The 21,036-nt window shown below is 36.5% G+C and overlaps 1 protein-coding gene across 1 annotated transcript in view; it reads left to right on the forward strand.

The window, feature by feature from the left end:
- The window catches only part of LOC110463795, a 15,339-nt gene extending 866 nt beyond the window's left edge, over positions 1-14,473 (forward strand). Inside the window, exons 2-4 of the mRNA XM_021518657.1 lie at positions 8,428-8,608; positions 9,030-9,184; positions 11,586-14,473. Coding sequence (XP_021374332.1) covers positions 8,428-8,608; positions 9,030-9,184; positions 11,586-11,827 — 578 coding nt within the window. The 3' untranslated portion in view covers positions 11,828-14,473. The remainder of the gene's footprint in view (positions 1-8,427; positions 8,609-9,029; positions 9,185-11,585) is intronic.
- The last annotated feature ends 6,563 nt before the right edge of the window (positions 14,474-21,036 follow it).

A 21,036-nucleotide genomic window follows, 5' to 3' on the forward strand; every position in this document is an offset into this window, starting at 1 on the left:
AATAACCTACATCTACTGTGACAATAACCTACACTGATGTGACAATAACCTACATCTGCTGTGACAATAACCTACCTATGCTGTGACAATAACCTACATCTACTGTGACAATAACCTACATCTGCTGTGACAATAACCCTAATCTGCTGTGACAATAACCTACATCTGCTATGACAATAACCAACATAAACTGTGACAATAACCTACATCTACTGTGCAATAACCTACATCTGCTGTGACAATAACTTTCATCTGCTGTGACAATAACTTTCATCTGCTGTGACAATAACCTTAATCTTCTGTGACAATAACCAACATATACTGTGACAATAACCTACACTGACGTGACAATAACCTACATCTGCTGTGACAATAACCTACATATGCTGTGACAATAACCTACATCTACTGTGACAATAACCTACATCTGCTGTGACAATAACCCTAATCTGCTGTGACAATAACCTACATCTGCTATGACAATAACCTATATCTATTGTGACAATAACTTACATCTTATGTAATAATAACCTACATATGCTGTGACAAAAACCTACATCTCCTTTAACAATGAAATAAAATCTGCTGTGACAATAACCAACATCTCCTGTGACAATAGCCTCCATCTGCTGTGACAATAACCTACATCTCCTGTTACAATACCCTACATCTGCTGTGACAATAACCAACATCTCCTGTGACAAAAGCCTCCATCTGCTGTGACAATAACCTATTTCTGCTGTGACAATAACCTTAATCTTCTGTGACAATAACCAACATATACTGTGACAATAACCTACCTATGCTGTGACAATAACCTACATCTACTGTGACAATAACCTACACTGATGTGACAATAACCTACATCTGCTGTGACAATAACCTACCTATGCTGTGACAATAACCTACATCTACTGTGACAATAACCTACATCTGCTGTGACAATAACCCTAATCTGCTGTGACAATAACCTACATCTGCTATGACAATAACCAACATAAACTGTGACAATAACCTACATCTACTGTGCAATAACCTACATCTGCTGTGACAATAACTTTCATCTGCTGTGACAATAACTTTCATCTGCTGTGACAATAACCTTAATCTTCTGTGACAATAACCAACATATACTGTGACAATAACCTACACTGACGTGACAATAACCTACATCTGCTGTGACAATAACCTACATATGCTGTGACAATAACCTACATCTACTGTGACAATAACCTACATCTGCTGTGACAATAACCCTAATCTGCTGTGACAATAACCTACATCTGCTATGACAATAACCAACATAAACTGTGACAATAACCTACATCTACTGTGCAATAACCTACATCTGCTGTGACAATAACTTTCATCTGCTGTGACAATAACTTTCATCTGCTGTGACAATAACCTTAATCTTCTGTGACAATAACCAACATATACTGTGACAATAACCTACACTGACGTGACAATAACCTACATCTGCTGTGACAATAACCTACATATGCTGTGACAATAACCTACATCTACTGTGACAATAACCTACATCTGCTGTGACAATAACCCTAATCTGCTGTGACAATAACCTACATCTGCTATGACAATAACCTATATCTATTGTGACAATAACTTACATCTTATGTAATAATAACCTACATATGCTGTGACAAAAACCTACATCTCCTTTAACAATGAAATAAAATCTGCTGTGACAATAACCAACATCTCCTGTGACAATAGCCTCCATCTGCTGTGACAATAACCTACATCTCCTGTTACAATACCCTACTTCTGCTGTTACAATAACCTACATCTCCTGTTACAATACCCTACATCTGCTGTGACAATAATCTACATCTCCTGTTACAATACCCTACAACTGTTGTGACAATAACCTACATCTCCTGTGACAATAGCCTCCATCTGTTGTGACAATAACCTACATCTCCTGTTACAATTCCCTACATCTGCTGTGACAATAATCTACATCTCCTGTTACAATACCCGACAACTGTTGTGACAATAACCTACATCTCCTGCGACAATAACCTATTTCTGCTGTGACAATAACCTAGATCTCCTGTTACAATACCCTACATCTGTTGTGACAATAACCTACATATATGTGACAATAGCCTACATCTCCTGTTACAATACCCTACATCTGTTGCGACAATAACCTACATCTACTGTGACAATAACCTACATCTCCTGTGACAATAGCCTCCATCTGTTGTGACAATAACCTACATCTACTGTGATAATACCCTACATCTCCTGTGATAATAATCTATATCTGCTGTGAAAGAAACTCTCGTTCTTACAAGTTATATGTGTGGTAGCTCGCTGTTAAAGTACCTTACTAAGCTGTAAAGAGCAATGTACTTGAGTAGCACACAGGCAAACTCCCAAAACATTTCAACGAATAGTATGAAAGGTCTGTAAATAAACCATTCTGAAAAAAGTTCTGAGAATTCTTTTCAACTATTAAATGTTTTTCTGCTTTGAGACATTTCTGCGGGCAATTGGCCATACCCTTTATAACATGTACAATATATATCGAATGACAGTTATACGCGAGCAATTTGCTCTATCTGACATATTTACCTTCCTAGTATACACAGCTTGTATCTATTTATGTTTATGTCGCGTCGTGTGTATCTTATTTTGTTTTGTTTTTCTCTGTGATATCAGATTTTTGACTGGAAATGTTCCCAGTTAGATTGGAAGTTATGTAAAATTATTTGACTCGAAATGATCCCTGTTAGATGGGGCGGTTTGTTATCTAACACATGTTAGCTGTGAGATGTTAAGATATACTCGTCGTCAAGCATCTCAGAAAACTGGAATTTCATAGTTTGAAATCAGAGCATGATACAGACGTCAAAATGTCATTAGATATAAGCCTCCTTAGAAAACTTGTTTCATATTTAATGAGGTTGTCCACAGAAAGTTAGGAGACAAATGGAATATTGACAAGTTGAACTCGTTTAAAGTATTGCTGTTCGATCATTTGCCGGCATTTCCGTTTGATTACGATCGAATTCTTTACGTCGTTTACAAAGATGCAACGAAACAATTTGTCAATTTGACTTGTTAAACTTCTTTTTTATTTTGAAATTTCTTTGTTAATCCTCAAAATATCAAAGATTACACTGTTTCAGAAATACTGTTCTACACATATCCAAATATCATGACACCCTGAATTTAGAAAGAAAAAAACCCAGATTTGCTGATAATATTATTTACATCAATCAATACAATGGAAGGTTTGGTTTATACGCTGCTCCCACTTCAAATATTTATGCTTTAAAATTCACAGCGTACACTTTTATGCATGAAGCTAACAGTATTAATATGATTATGATCTTTTCTTTATTTGCGATAGGGGAGGGAGTAAAAGAGACATGATTATTTAAGTCTTGCCTCATTTTACGCAGTACTTCTGAGGTAGTACTATAAAGTTGGTATCAACAATATCTGCGCTATTGCAAGAAGGCAAATACAAAAACATACCTGGCACAAAAACACACATATCCACATACACACATACACGCATATAATATAATTCACACATCGAGGTGTTAATACAAAGACTAGCATCGTATATTCTCTGGATTGACTATTATTTCAATTTCATGACGTATGATTGTTGATATACGCAGGAAATTTACTTTTCTCAGCAGATTTGTGCAGCAACACTATTCCGTCTTTTCGTATCGCAGAGTTATCTGCACTTGTGAGCAGGTATTGATTGTTGCGTCATTTGTAACGTCATCAATTTTTGAGAAAACGACGTAATTTTCCCACACAAACCAATGACGTAACAATCAATGCCTGCTCACAAGAGAAGATAACTCTGCAATACGCAAAGACGGAATAAGTGACGTGGGTGCTGTAATGACATGACTTGTAAATATGAGCGCAGATACTACTTAATAACGGAGAATATATTTAACCGCTTGACCGCGTTCCTCGCGGAAGACACAGGCATCGTATACACCTCGGATCTATGTTTTGCACAATCTATATTGAACAATAAATCAAAACCTACGTTAGGTATCTATACGATAATATTCATTCAGGTACTTTATAACGAGTTACTTTGTTAATTGTCACCGGGCGGTAGATTCAAGGCTTTTTGGTAGGGTATTCGGAAAGGTGAACCAAATTAGTTGTTAACATGTTTTATTTCAATGTTAATAAAAGACAAATTATAATACCGTAAACATTTTAAATGAGACCTCACTTGGAGTAAAAGTATGCAAAAATAAGTATGTACAAGATATTTTGCGAGCAAAATTGTATGAATCGGTTTTTTTTTTATTCTTTCATGCAAGTTAATGTAATACTGTCAGGTTGAAGCATTGAGACGATGCATTGCATAGAAAGTTTCATCTTGATGCTATTAAAGCGTTTAATAGCAACGAAACCCAACGCACATCGACTGTTGTAATAGTTTCACTAAAGTTTTTGAATATTAATAAATTAAGTCAATATCTATTAATATTATTTTTACCAACGTTGGCACTATATCTACGAAAACTTCGAATATAAAACACAAAATGCATAAGCATTGACATGGACCTGTCGAAGCATCTTGGATTGGAACAAAAACTTTAACTTTAAACAACTTGCATTTTCTGTATTTTGTACTGTATGCTAATGATGTAAATGTTATACCGTTCACTTGTTTGTTAAATGTGAGGACAGCGACTAGAAGCCCTTGGGCTGTTCGTAACACTCGTTAAACAAATAAAGAATTAAATTAAAATTAACTTTAAAATATATAAATTAAAATAAATATCAAAAAGAATCCGCTAAAACATTAATATAATTTCCATTATTACTGTTTTATTGTATCATTGATTTACCAGGTATGTTGATTTATATCTTCTTCAACATCAATTTAACATAAATATTACATATATTTCAACTATAAAAAACAACTGCTCATTCAACATGTGACGGCCGTGTTATGTACCGCGTCGCTGTAACCTTGTTGGTATACTGTTTCCATTACCACATGTTAAAGGGACAGTCACTTGTGTGTGTATGTGTGTGTGTTGCATGTTAAAGGGACAGTCACTTGTGTGTGTATGTGTGTGTATAACGTGTATCTGTCACGATACAAGGTGTTACAATTGTAGACGCTGCGGGTGGATTTTTTAGTTCCCGAGACTTGCGCAACCGTCATAGCCACAGCTATCTTGTTTAAGCAGTGGCACGGTTCATGATATACAAACTTTACAGATTAATGAATTTGAAATAAACCAGTACTTCTCTTAATTTGAAATTGATCAATTCAAGGGTTTTTAAGTACCTGTCCCTCTGTTTCAACAGTGGTTAGACAATTCAGATTTTCAAGTATGCCCCTAGCATCACCAATGAGTACTGTGATGAAATAACTATATATGACACAGTGTCATTCACTTTGGCACACTGTTTCTGTTATCAAATTTATAAAATGAAACCACCTTTGTGTGTTTTACGTCCACCTTCCACTGTAGACCCTAGCAACATCATCACAATCAAATAAACACAATATAGTTCCATTTACAAAATCTAATTTAAAGAATATTACTATTTGAAAACAACCTTTTGCTACAACTAACATAAATGCTGCACATTTTGAATGGCCATTTAAAGTAGCATACTAGCAATACCCTACGCGCGGCCTCAAGGCGGGTGGTTTAGAAACTACGTCAGCACATGTACTACGCTATGTGGGCCGACATTGTATCTATACACAATTGCTAGAGTCACATATATCATGCAGAAATCAATGTCAATTCGTCAATGGGTCGAAGCATACAGAATAAGTAGTCCCTGTAGTATATTTAGACAATAAGATTCATGAATGTTTTAATAAATTAATTATGATGCACGACAATTTGTTGATTTACTAATAACTATTATCAACTCCATGTAATGATACAAGAGAATATCGAAGTCAAAGAAAACAAAGGAAAGATTTACACCGGGATCATTGAAAAAGTACGACGGGAAAAGGACCGGGCCTGTATTCGTGTAATCTTCATCCACTTAAGCAATAATTATGTGTTCAAACCAACTTTCAAAATTGCGTTATTCACAAACAAATTTAACTGAAAAAGAACAGGGTAAATTGAAAATATGATTTGGCTTCAAGCCTCTCTAAAGTTCACCAAATAATTTTAGAGAATTTTGTTTTGATACAAATTAATATCATGTAATAATGTGTCAAGTTTTAAATAAAATCGAACGTTCAATAAGCAGGCGAAAAAAGATATAGAATTTATACGGTAAAAGATTGTTGATATGCTATTTGACTATAGTTTTATTGTATTTTGTGTAGCTTGTCAATATCTTGTATGCTCATTCAGATTATTCAAAACTTGTTACATTGTAAGAAAAGATCACATGATCAACTTATGCTTTGATACAAAACGTTACATGTACCAGAGGACATATTAATTAGAGATTTTAAAAGGTATTTAACGTTAAAACTATGTTATTAAACTACAGCAAAAAAACAATATATCAACAGTACAATGTTTTATCTAAATTTGCAATGAATATACTATACATGTAATATATATTTGTGAAAATGCACAGGCTATACAATTACATTCTACAAATTTCTACATCACTTTTCCCATCCTAACCAAAATGAAAGGGTTATGTTCTATTTGCAGTGTTATCAGTTTTGTCAAATTCATAAAATAAACTTACAAAACTGCAGATTTTGAATTACGTCACTAATCGCTTCTTCAATTAACTCCTGTCCACCATGTACAATTAATGTTATACATAACGACCTCATATAACATACATTGTCAAACGGATAGTGCTAGAAACCTATCTTGAATCTTTAATTGTGCAATTTATGGATTACATTTAATGACTCTTTGGCAGTGTAGGAACAAATTTAGCATCCACGATCGTAAATTTAACGATATGATTATAAAAATGTTTAAGTCTATGCGTGGCGATTAAATATATTGCAGTCTCATAAACCTATGATTTTATAATTTGGCGCCTATTGTATACGGGTTTGTTTCATCCTGTATTAAAAGTTGTCCTACAGATCTATCATCAGTTACCTGATTCCCTGAACAATCCTCATAGTTTGTGTGTGTACTCTAAATGTTTTATTGTAGCTGTCGATGTTTCGGCTTCCCGTTGTCGCGCAATAATAAACAGCCTATGTTCTTCGATACTCTTTGGAGTTATCACATCTTAGCAATGTTCAGAGCAGAGAGTACCCAAAGGAGACACAGTTTAATACTATATGTGTTAGGTTTGATAGCTTAATTTTTTTTGATAGCTAAAAGTACTGTATTTGCGTATAGCGAAAGCGTTTGTCTTAACAAATTGACTTTCGCCTGCATTATGGAAAAGGGGTGTGAAACATGCTTATCTTACTTAGTTATATTTATATTTTCCAAGTTACGCAATTGTAGATTCTTTTCCTCAAGACTTGTAGGTGTTTTATCTCCTTGTATGTTTCTGTGACTTCATGATATTAGATTAAACATGAGATCATTGAAAGTCAACTGCACTTTATCTCTTTATCGGAAATTTCTATTAAAAAGAAAATGTATTTTATTTCAGTTTTGAAATATATGAAAGACGACAGGACTATGTCATTTACCCTTGGACAGCTAACAATGGTCAGATAGCTAATACAAAGTCACATGATTCAATAGCTTATTGATACTTCCAGAACGAAATATCTCGTTGGTTGTACTCTGTACCGGACATGACATTGAAATACATATATGTGGGCCCACCTATTAAAATGAGTGCCCCCAAGGCTGAGATTAAAGATTTTACGCCCGATATCACACATACTTTAATATACATGAAGAACGTAACATTATTTGTGAATAATACTGCCTAATATATCATAAACTTGGACAGCTAACAATGGTCAGATAGCTAATACAAAGTCACATGATTCAATAGCTTATTGATACTTCCAGAACGAAATATCTCGTTGGTTGTACTCTGTACCGGACATGACATTGAAATACATATATGTGGGCCCACCTATTAAAATGAGTGCCCCCAAGGCTGAGATTAAAGATTTTACGCCCGATATCACACATACTTTAATATACATGAAGAACGTAACATTATTTGTGAATAATACTGCCTAATATATCATAAACTTGGACAGCTAACAATGGTCAGATAGCTAATACAAAGTCACATGATTCAATAGCTTATTGATACTTCCAGAACGAAATATCTCGTTGGTTGTACTCTGTACCGGACATGACATTGAAATACATATATGTGGGCCCACCTATTAAAATGAGTGCCCCCAAGGCTGAGATTAAAGATTTTACGCCCGATATCACACATACTTTAATATACATGAAGAACGTAACATTATTTGTGAATAATACTGCCTAATATATCATAAACCTTTATTTGTGGCAGGAAACATATCTTCAGCTAGCATGTGCTACGAGCGTCAGTACTCGTACTACTTCGGCTATTACTACTACTACACTTACTATGACTACTGTTCCGCCGGTTGCTGTGGTTACACTACCTCCCGATACTGCTGTACCTCGTACTACTCCTACAACCCCACATACTATAGAAGTAATGATTCAGTGTAAGTATTTTTTTTATAGAAAAATACGACGTTCAGGCGACGCTTGCTTTAACAAAACAACTAATCCATTTGTAAGACTAATTTGCTCCCTTAACGCCCCTCTTCTGTTTGAGACAGCACTCTCTTAAGTAAGACGACCATGGGTCGTAACAGGGAAGTAGGAAGAATGTGCTATTAATAAGCATAACTTACAGACAAATTTAAGAATGTCAGCATTCTGAAAGTATATCTAAATACCTGCATCTTTTCAAATAGTGTCACAATAGTTTTGTGTACGTCAGCGAAAGGAGGAGAGTATTAGGTTACCATGCTCTCCGTCTTCGTTTAGACTGTTTCATTAATCGAGTGATCGCAACCAGCCCAAAAGTGAATCTCTCATTGTAGAAAGCGATAATGTCGAAAGTGGTTTTTCTGTTGACAGGATTGGTGTAATCGTTGGATCTACTGTTGGAAGCGTGGTCTTCTTTGTAGTGATGGTAACTGGGATCTGTTGTTTCTGCAAGCATATCAACAAAAACAAAGTTGGCCGTGTCATGGTAGGCCCCGCACCAACTGGGCCACAGGGTGTTGCTACAGGTATGTGATGTACTGTATTTAAATACATTTACATGTCCACTACAAGTTCCTCCATAAGCATTACCATAAGAAATTGGGTCAGGATAGATGAACATTTTGGTGACGTTAGCCTGTAACAGGAATCTCGTTTGCAATGACGACACAGATACTAAAATACCGAATATATAAGTGAATATCATTGTTAAAGTCAAGAATGACTAACAATTTAGAATGTAACTATAAGGATTGAACGAAAGTTTTCAATGTTTATGCCTGTATTAATGCAAACTAGTTACATACATATAACAATTAAGCCCGCCATCACCATACAAGTAACTAAATACATACATATTACAATGAAGCCCGCCATCACCATACAAGTAACTAAATACATACATATTATAATGAAGCCCGCCATCACCATACATGTAACTGATAACATACATATTACAATGAAGCCCGCCATCACCATACAAGTAACTAGTTACATACATATTACAATGAAGCTCGCCAACACCATACATGTAACTGGTAACATACATATTACAATGAAGCCCGCATTACCATCCATGTAACTAGTTACATACATATTACAATGAAGCCCGCCATCAGCATACATGTAACTGGTAACATACATGTTACAATGAAGCCAGCCATCACCATACATGTAACCTGTAACATACATTATACATATTACAATGAAGCCCGCCATCACCATATTTGTAACTGGTAACATACATATTACAATGAAGCCCGCCATCACCATACATGTAACTGGTAACATACAAATTACAATGAAGCCCCCATTACCATAAATGTAACTGGTAACATACATATTACAATGAAGCCAGCCATCACCATACCTGTAACTGGTAACAAACATATTACAATGAAGCCCGCAATCACCATACATGTAACTAGTTACATACATATTACAATGAAGCCCGCCATCACCATACATATAACGTGTTACGTACATATTACAATGAAGCCCGTCATCAACATGCCTGTAACTGGTAACAAACATATTACAATGAAGCCCGCAATCACCATGCATGTAACTAGTTACATACATATTACAATGAAGCCCGCCAACACCATACATGTAACTGGTAACATACATATTACAATGAAGCCCACCATCACCATACATGTAACTGGTAACATACATATTACAATGAAGCTCGCCATCACCATACATGTATCTGGTTACATACAAATTACAATGAAGCCCGCTATCACCATACATGTAACTGGTAACATAATATTAAAATGAAGCCCGCCATCACCATACCTGTAACTGGTAACATAATATAACAATGAAGCCCGCCATCACCATACAAGTAACTAGTTACATACATATTACAATGAAGCCCGCCATCACCATACATGTAACTGGTTACATACATGTTACAATGAAGCCCGACATCACCATACATGTAACTAGTTACATACATATAACAATGAAGCCCGTCACTACCATACATGTAACTAGTTACATACATATTACAAGGAAGGCCGCCATCACCATACATGTAACTGGTAATATACATATTACAATGAAGCCCGCCATCACCATACAAGTAACTAGTTACAAACATATTACAATGAAGCCCGCCATCACCATATTTGTAACTGGTAACATACATATTACAATGAAGCCCGACATCACCATACATGTAACCAATAGCATACATATTACAATGAAGTCCGCCATCACCATACATGTAACTAGTTACATACATATTACAATGAAGCCCGCCATTACCATACATGTAACTGTGAACATACATATTACAATGAAGCCCGCCATCACCATACATGTAACTGGTAACATACATATTACAATGAAGCCCGCCATCACCATACATGTAAGTAGTTACATACATATTACAATGAAGGCCGCCATCACCATACATGTCACTAGTTATATACATATTACAATGAAGACCGCCATCACCATGAAGCCTTCATAGAGTATGCATGTAACCGATTTGCGTTCATACCAGCATAAAAATGAAAAGAAATGCCGATCATTATATAAATATTCGTTTCCATGTATTTTATTATTAGTGATAAATACAAAACATTATTGTGTTCCGAAAAACCGAAAAAAACAACTTAATCTAGTATTTAATATTATTGATTGTCAATACGTAGATCAAACATTTTTCTGATCATAAACATCCTTATTCGTCTGCCTTCCAAATCAACGAAATAGTATAGACTCATCGGAACAACTCGCGAAAAGTCAATTCAACGGCAATCACTATGCATGCATGTTCCATTTTGAACACTTTCGCTAAGTGCATGACGACGTTCACTAAAAAATGGTAGACGTTTTAGAGTTAAAGAAAAAGATATCTCATTGTAATTATAAGTGACAGTTGCTGTTGTGTAATGATATTTTATTTATATGCAGTGAGCAATAGTATGAACATCCCCATGCAACAGCAGATGCCAGGACAGACTTATGGCTACCTACCGCAGCAGGGTTACCAGGCGCCCCGGGCCTTCACTCAACAGGCCTACCCTCCTCCAGGCTATCACTCGACTGCACCAATAGTACAACCAGGGAATTCATCGGAGCCTATTGCACAATCGAGCAACGTTCCATCTGCTTGGAACAGCGCCGGACCAGCATCAACCCAAGAAAAGCACTAAAGTACTGGTAAAGTGCATTCGTAACCGATCTGACGAGTGAACTTGGAATGTCCCCGGACTGCATTATATCTTTTCCCCAACCGCAGCACACAGAACATACATAACTATAACTATAACTCTATGTTATATTTTCAAGGCTTAATATTTCAGTTAATCATTCAGATTTCGTGATATATCAACTTTTAGGTTATTAAGAAGGATGCATATTTCTAACGCTTTATCATAGAAGTAGTGACTAGGTTAGTGTGTGTTTGTGTGTGTTCTTGTTCTTTTCGCTGCTTCCATTCGTCAGGAACGAGTCAATCAACTGTATGCTTTAAAGAAAGAAATATGAACGTATTTGGGGTTAATATAACGTGCTGGGATGTATAAAGCATGATACGTCAACAAATACATAACCGTAAATATTTCATGAACTCCGACCCATAAAAACATAACAGTAAATGTTTCACGATTAAGATATTTCAAGCTCACAAATACATTACAGTAAATATTTCACGAGTAACATATTTCAAGCTCACACATACATTACAGTAAATATTTCACGAGTTACATATTTCAGGCTCACAAATACATTACAGTAAATATTTCACGAGTTACATGTTTCAAGCTCACATGTACATTACAGTAAATATTTCACGGTAACATATTTCAGGCTCACAAATACATTACAATAAATATTTCACGAGTTACATGTTTCAAGCTCACAAATACATTACAGTAAATAGTTCACGAGATACATATTTCAAGCTCACAAATACATTACAGTAAATATTTCACGAGTTACATGTTTCAAGCTCACAAATACATTACAGTAAATATTTCACGAGTTACATTTTTCAAGCTCACAAGTACATTACAGTAAATATTTCACAGTACCATAGTTCAGGCTCACAAATACATTACAGTAAATATTTCACGAGTTACATGTTTCAAGCTCACAAATACATTACAGTAAATATTTCACGAGTTACATGTTTCAAGCTCACAAATACATTACAGTAAATATTTCACGAGTTACATATTTCAGGCTCACACATACATTACAGTAAATATTTTACGAGTTACATATTTTAGGCTCACAAATATTTTACAATGAATATTTCATGAGTTACATATTTCAGGCTCACAATTACATTACACTAAATATTTAAAGATTTCTACATTTAACGTCTACATATGCATGTTGGCATATTTCACATTCACAAATACATAACAATAAATATTTCACGAGTAACATATTTCACATTAACATATTGATCACGGTTAAGATTGATGAAATACGAATTTTAAGATTTCATTACCTATTGATACAGTTGATGGAGTATTTTGTATATATTATTTGTCACAGTATGAGGTATAGATTTTCTTCAAGATCCAGTCCATATAACGCAAGTGTACCTAAAATGGGACATTTTAAGTAAAATATTAAGGAACTTTATACCCTTATATCAATTCTAATTTTTCACAGAAATTTATCATGTAACTGTACTCTGAAAGAGACATTTTGGTGTATTTGCCAATATTGGAGGATTCACGATCAATATGAGAAGAAAATTACCAACAATTCAATTATTTTGGATTCAAAAACAATTCCGGTCAAATCTGTTCTCGAATTTATCATTAATTTTGATCAGGATGAAATATGTTTTTAACTGATATGAAAGTAAAAAGCGTCATATGGCACAAAAAAATCCGAAAGTAACATGTTCGTTTTCATTGATAAAATAAAACTGTCCGTGTAACCATAATCAGCAGTCTATGTACAGTTTAATTGACATCAAAGTAACATTAAGTGAAAATTACAAACATAAAAATACGTTAGATGTATTGTACGTCAATTTCTTGGGCGGGGCTTTACCACAAATGAACCCTTTTGAGTAAACTGACGTTTGATTTTAACAGTATCCAAATGTATGTAGATTTGATACATTTCTGGAGTATGTGTATTTGTAACAGTACCATAATTATATAGATTATATACAGAGACTTATATCTGTAGATGAGTTACAGTATCCATTGTGTTTGTTTTCTTTTGTCCTCCTTAACATCTTTCCCTTTCTTTTTGGCAGTTATCAATCATTAGCTCTCAACTTTTACACAATTTAAATGGACTTTTCATTTTTGTCGTTATGCTAGTTATTTATTTATTTTTCGACGTTGCTGCCATTATGTACACAATGCGGCATATCAAACGTAAATTTACAACTAAGAACATTATACTAGTTTCTAAGAACGATATTTTAACTTGTTAAATTAAGATGGGAATCGTTAATACTGCATCAAATTAGTCAGGCTGTGGCTATTTTATTGCGGCACATTCAGCACATTCAGCTTAGGATTACATACACATCAGTGTCTCAGCTGACAGCTTGATCAACATAACTCATTAAACTGTTGGGTAAAACTAGCACTATCAGAAACAGAACTATGTAAAATGTATCTAATTAGTTATACCGGCTATATTTAATCATTAATTGTTCTTAATTATTGAAGTTTTCATAGACTTTATTTCTTGCAGATAGATAGTTATCAGTTTTAGAATTATTTTGATATTTTGACTCATTGTGTACTCAATAACGGAACTTATATTACATAGAACATTATTATGAGGGTTCGTATCCATTCCTTTTGTTTTAATATGAATTGTCTAAATAATATACCAGTAAATCAATGTATTAACCATATTTCATTTGATACTGCTAATGCAATGTGATGAACATATTGAATATTTCCTAATAATGTTAATGCAAGGGACACATTCAACGCCAATCAGTAATGTGATATATATGCAACATTTGGACATGAAGTGATGTATAAGGTAGCAGTATACAGTAGCGTACGGTGGTCAAGGGTGATATTTTTGTGCAATGAATAACCCCTGTAATATCACATGTATCAAAATAAAAATAAATAAATAAACAGCACTAAAAATGGCATAAACACGATGAGGTGGACTATGTGGGTTTTATATTTAAAAAAAAACAAATAGAAATAAAAATCGAATTCGGTTTGAGAATACATTTTTGGCTATTTACATGAAGTCTATTTTTGTACTCAGCACATGTGTACAAATTTTAAAAAATCCAGTTTAACGACCTATGCTAAAACGTAAGTATTTCTGTTACTGAGTAGGTGATATTTAATTTAAGACTGGTTTTAAGAAAACAAAATACTGCTTGCGTGGGTCACATTGTCATGTTTTGATGTGGTAACCATGGTTTTCACAAGTTCCAAGTCTGAAGAAAACACTTTTAAAACATCTAAAAAAAGATGTATTCAAAATGTTGCTCATAAATATATATATATAGGTGCGTTGTGCAGGATGAATCCACTATTCCTGTGTATCTGCTACCATACTATAGGGTCAATGAAATGAACATGTATTGTTTTGGACACTGATAATCTGTAATTCAATGATAAGAAAATACTGGTTGATGCATCCTTGACCCTATTGAAATATCCTATTAACTAAGTAGTTATGACTGGCGATCACGAGGTAAATCAAAATAATTTTAGGGTGATAATCCTAATGTATCTGTATCCTTAAAAGTTTGTTATTTATGCCATTTTATTGAAACAGTTAGCTCTTTTCTCCTGGTTTATCCTTAAAATGCAAAGCTGTTTATACTCATTGGAGGAGTAAGCCATTCCGAATTCCATTACAAAATAGTTACATCTAATAATATATTCGTTTCTGTTTAACATATCTTTTATTATAGTTCTTTTTCAATAACCACAAAAAACGTGTTTAATCGTTAATATTTTGTGAAATATAAACTATCAGATAAATTAAAAGACATCTGCAATGCAAAACAATTTCATATTTTTACAGTCATCTATGTTTATATGTTATATTTATACTCTGTTTGCTGTGATATCATAAATGCAAGAATCATATTATTACTTATTGTATCTATGTGTGCTCATCAACGATATTTTATTTCTGTGGAAACCGAAGTGTTATTCAAAGCACTTGGTACATTTTCTCCCACCCTTCACATGTGTGTCTCCCGTTTTAGATCAGCTTGTCACCCCCTAGGGGGAGAAAGCCTCGTGCCGATTAGCACGTGTTCAATTGTGACATCATTAAAATGTGTCACCAGTAATTGTGACGTCATCAAAAGCGAATGACGATATGCATACCCGACATGTGTTTTTGTTTACAAACATGACAGCCTACTGTCAGTGGAGTTGTGACTGAAATAATAGGATGGGAGAAACATAACCATCCCCTACTTTGAGGGTGTAACAGAGAAATCTCCAACCCTCGGGGTGATTATTTTGGTTGTCTAACCTTCGGCAGAGCCTCGGGACAACCAAATAACATCACCCCTCGTGTTGGAGATTTCTCTGTCTCACCCTAAAAATAGGGGACAATTATATTAGTCATCACTAGCTTTAATTCGTAGGCTAGAAAAGTAAATCCTTTAGAAGTTTTCTCGTTGAATTGCCAATTTGATTGCGTTTTTTCATTTTTAGTTTTAATAGATGCGTGTGAATATATACTTATTGTTCATTCTTATTAATAAATTCTGAATTAGAACATCGTCAAAAATTGTTTTACTTTGGTTCATTATTTCTAAGTTTTGATATAGAAGTGCTAATTCACTGCAGTAATTTATAAGAACATATGACAATATTTTCTCTGAATCTAATTTACGTGGAGATATAGCAACAATATATTAGCAAGGGAGCTGTGTATTTAACAAAGAACTGTGTAGTAGGAAGATATACGCAAGTATTTAGGAATATGGTATTTTGTTTAGTGCTGAGGAGAGGGTCGTCTTATTCTCAAGAATATAGCATATCATATATTATATAAAGCATATATAATGTAACACAAAAAAATAATTCATTGTAACAAAATTAATATTTAAATTGAGCTACTGACGTCATTTGATAATAAATAAACAAGTTCTTGCCAAGAAAAATATAGAATGAATTAACAAATTTGTAAGATCTACCGCTAGGCCTTTCTGCCTTCTAGGGCTTCTTCAAAATCGTTATTTCAACTTGTTGAATCATATTGGGAATCGTTACGGCATCAAATTAGTAATGTTGTAGTTATTTTATTGCGGCGCAGTCAGCCTAGGAATACATACACATCAGTGTCTCAGCTGACAGCTTGATCAACATAACTCATTAAACTGTTGGGTAAAACTAGCACTATCAGAAACAGAACTATGTAAATGTACCCAGTTAGTTATACAAGCTATTTCATTTCAGTAATAATCACCATAACTTTAGTATGCATATACAATACCTACACCCATCTCTGTAGCCCAAAAACAAAAGATTTAAATATCCCTACCTCCCTACCGTGACGTAACCCATATCTCGATGACAGAGCCACGGAGTGATCTCCCTTCCTCTTCCTTTTATGGCGCCTGATGCCTGCTGCCGGCCCGGAGCTTGCTCCATATCAAAACATTGTTTTGACGGTTTGGTTTGATTGTAAACTCAATTTATTGCGCAGTTTGTGTGCTTTATACCCATCTGCCCTTATTACTATAATCATTTGTTGTTGAAAAATATTTGTGTGCCTTTTACGGTCGGTTATTTTACTCGACGTGTGCCGGTTGTGTGCCACGCGGTCCGCCATTATTGTGCGAAATTTTCCGACCTCTGTTTCAGTGACGGTTGTTTGTTTCGGCAAACATTATTTACTTTAACCGTTTTCTGATTTATATTACGAGTGAAATTCTTTCGACGTTGCGTACTTTGTACTATCGTATTTTATTATTTTTTCCCGTGTTTATCTGCTTGTAAACTTTGTTTACTTTCGCTTTGGAGGGTATGTCTCGGTCGGGACAGTGACGGGGGACAGCTCATGGGTATTCCCATTTCTTCGTGGAACGGGACCCTCATGATGCTTGTCCCAAGTGTCGTCCTTGCAGTGAGGTTTCGCCTTGTGAACTTTGTTCACACACTAAATCTCAGGACAAGTCCTTCATAGTTCCAAAGCTACCCTCAAATTGCCGTAAGAGAGATTCGTCTTCTTCTTCCGGTAAGCGAGGGAAGCAGAGAGGTAGGGGTCGTGCCACAAGCTCTCTGGGGTCTGGTGGTACTGTCTCTGGGGTGGCCCTTCCTGTTCAGGAACTCCCTGGAGTAGGGGAGGGGCAACCCGACCCTGGCTTGGCACAGCCCAGGGTCGAATTGGCCGGGAATGCCCGTAAGCTTTCGCGCTTGCCTTCGGGTAGGGACTACCGGCGGCCGGTCAGTGACTCTGTCAGTGATCCCGGCATTCCAGGTGGTGTTGTCGTTGGGGACAGTCTTGGTGCCTGGCCTGTTCTTTCGGGTTCAGGTCCTGGTGTGACGACAGACTTTCTTTCGGGATTGTCTACCGGGATTAGTGACGCGAGTTTCATTCGGCCGGGAACCTGGGGGGTTTCCCCCCAAGTGCTGGGTTTGCTGGACAGGGGGCCGGGTTCCTGCCTCCGTTTTCACCTGGCTTAGGGTATACGGGGGCCTGCGGGCAACCATCCTTGGGCCACCCTAACTAGCCTGCGGATGNCCACGCCCTGGTCTGGCTGGTGTGGAGGCTATGGACGTTGAGGGCGCGGGTATCGCAGAGGACGATGATGTTGTTCATCTTTCTCCTGGTTGCTCAGATATTGACACTGGTCTTTCCGAGTCGTCTGATGACGGTCCTCAGGAGGGCTTGCCCTCTGAGGAGGATGTCCAGGATAAGGATGACCCTGAGGGTGCTGAGGTTGAGGCCCAGCATGTGTTGTCCGGTATGCGGGGCCTTAGGGCCGACGTTTCCCGGATTATTGGGGAGGAGGTTTGCCCACCACCTTCGGCGTCATCTGTCCCCGAGTCCACCACCCTTTTGGGTTCTTTGGTGGCTCGATAAAACCAGGGGGCGGGGTCCTCGATCTCGTCTGTTTTTTGCCTATTAAGCAGGGTCAGCAGGATATCTCCTCTCAGTCAGTGTCTAGATGGATCTGTCAGGTCATTAAGTACGGTTACGATCACTCAGATGATCAGGTTTGGGCGTTGTATAAGATGAGAGCTCATGAGATCAGGGCCATTGAAGCGTCATGGGCCCTCCTTAATGGGTCCCCCTTTCATGTCCGCGGCTTTCTGGCGCGGACAGACAACCTTTACGGATTTTTATCTCCGGTCCATGGCTTCTCATTCTGATGGATTGTATTCCTTTGGACAGGTGGTGGTTGCACAGTCTGTGGCTGTCCCTCCACAGTAATTCAGTGATTTTAAATAGTATGCTATCAGGCACCACGATGGTACACCTGGTCGGTTCATGGAGAGGTTTCCATTTTTTGATTACTTCCGGGGCTTAATTAGGGGGGTTCCTTGAACCTTTTCCCTACCTTGAGCATGTCTCGAGTTTGTTCCGTCAGCCTGGTCTGCCTGAATTCGAAGTCTCCACTACGGTAAGACGAATTCGCATACTAAAGTTATGGTAATTATTACTAAACTGATTTAGAATATCGTAATTAACGAATGAATCTTAAGGTTTTCGAAGTAAAACCAATTTTCATGATGTATTCCTGTATTCCTCCCCTTGCCTCCTCATCCCGGCTGCCTTTAGGCTCCATAAAAGGGGTTTGAGGAAGGGAGATCACTCCGTGGCTCTGTCATCGAGATATGGGTTACGCCACGGTAGGGAGGTAGGGATATTTGAATCTTTTGTTTTTGGGCTACAAAGATGCGTGTAGGTATTGTATATGCATACTAAAGTTATGGTAAGTATTACATCATGAAAATTGGTTTTACTTCGAAAGCCTTCAGATTCATTCGTTAATTACGATATTCTAAATCTGTTTTCATGGACAGAACTAAATTACCGTAAACTTAGTGATCAGTGGTAGAAATATTTTGATACTTAGACTAATTGAGTATTCCACGCTCCGTTTTTAGCTAAGGCGTTAACCGCAAGCTATTGGTATTACTTCAGTTAATGAGCTAGGAATATTCATAAACGCTGTTTCGAGACATGCCTCCTGTCGGGAGAAATTTGTAATACTTGAATCATATGTAACAGGAGAGCGACACCTGGTCAGCTCTAGTTGTTGTCCGGGTTTTAGGATTTGAGAAGAGTTGAAAACGACAAAGAGGTTATTGCAGATAAAATATCTATTTATTCAATAAAACATAAGACAAAAACATGGAACAAACACGATGGAACACCACACTCGCTGTCGCTCCGACCCTGCAATACACTCACTCACAATCCGTGCAGTATCATTCATAATATCCCTCGTCCACCCATACTGCTTACCTATCCTAATATCCTTATAGGGACCACGGAACCAATTCAAAAATAGATTGTGGGTTTTTCCCTTTTGGGCAGAAGATTTAATAGGAAGGTGAATGCCTCGGGGCCTGCTGATTGGATATTTAGGTGGCAGAAGATGTAAAATGTTAAAAAAAAAAATCAAGTCTGCTTTTGTCTGGAGGAGTTTATTAAGTGTGTAATTTGTTGTAAATTTTGGTCATTTTTTGTTGCCGAATTCAATACAAAATGGAAAGATGCAGAATATGACGTTTTACACCATTCAAGCGTACCTGGAAACCAGATGATGGGACCAACCAGCATATTTCTGGGGTCATTTCCAACAAGGAGTCACCGAGACAGGCCTTAACGTTCCCCATCAGAATTTTTGACACAGTTGCCTCTCCACCGCTGATTTTGAAATCACTTGGTAAGTATACGTTGTCTGTTAGCAAGTTATTTCTTTTCATCCCTGCACACAATAGTGATTTAGTCCTGCACTCACAATGCACACCTTGGCAACGCTACACGATTACCTCCCTTACACCATATAAAAAAAATTCAAATAGGCAGATTTTTTTAATATTTAATTGACAGTTGTGTGAGATGATATTCTTCAAAATGAGGGCAGGTAGACCATGGTGGATAACTCCATTTAACCAGGACAGTGGTAAACGTTAACACTATCGTCTATGGAAAATCATTTGGTTCTGAAGTCCCTATATGAATCTAAAATGCTGGCTGCATGGACCGAAATCCGTACCTATAGTGTTCAAGAAGAGGTGAGACAGAGACAGCACGACTGATGCTTAAATGTCACCTCTTTGACGCTCACACGTCAAACACCTGCATTTATACACGTCTTTACATCGCATTACGAATTGGCAAATCAGCAGGCGGTTCTCTCCAGTCTACGGAAGTAGCCATATACTAATCCCTGGATGATATACAGGTAGGTCGTTACACA

This window comes from Mizuhopecten yessoensis, unplaced genomic scaffold (genome assembly GCF_002113885.1).
Source record: "Mizuhopecten yessoensis strain PY_sf001 unplaced genomic scaffold, ASM211388v2 scaffold10929, whole genome shotgun sequence".
Taxonomy (NCBI): domain Eukaryota; kingdom Metazoa; phylum Mollusca; class Bivalvia; order Pectinida; family Pectinidae; genus Mizuhopecten; species Mizuhopecten yessoensis.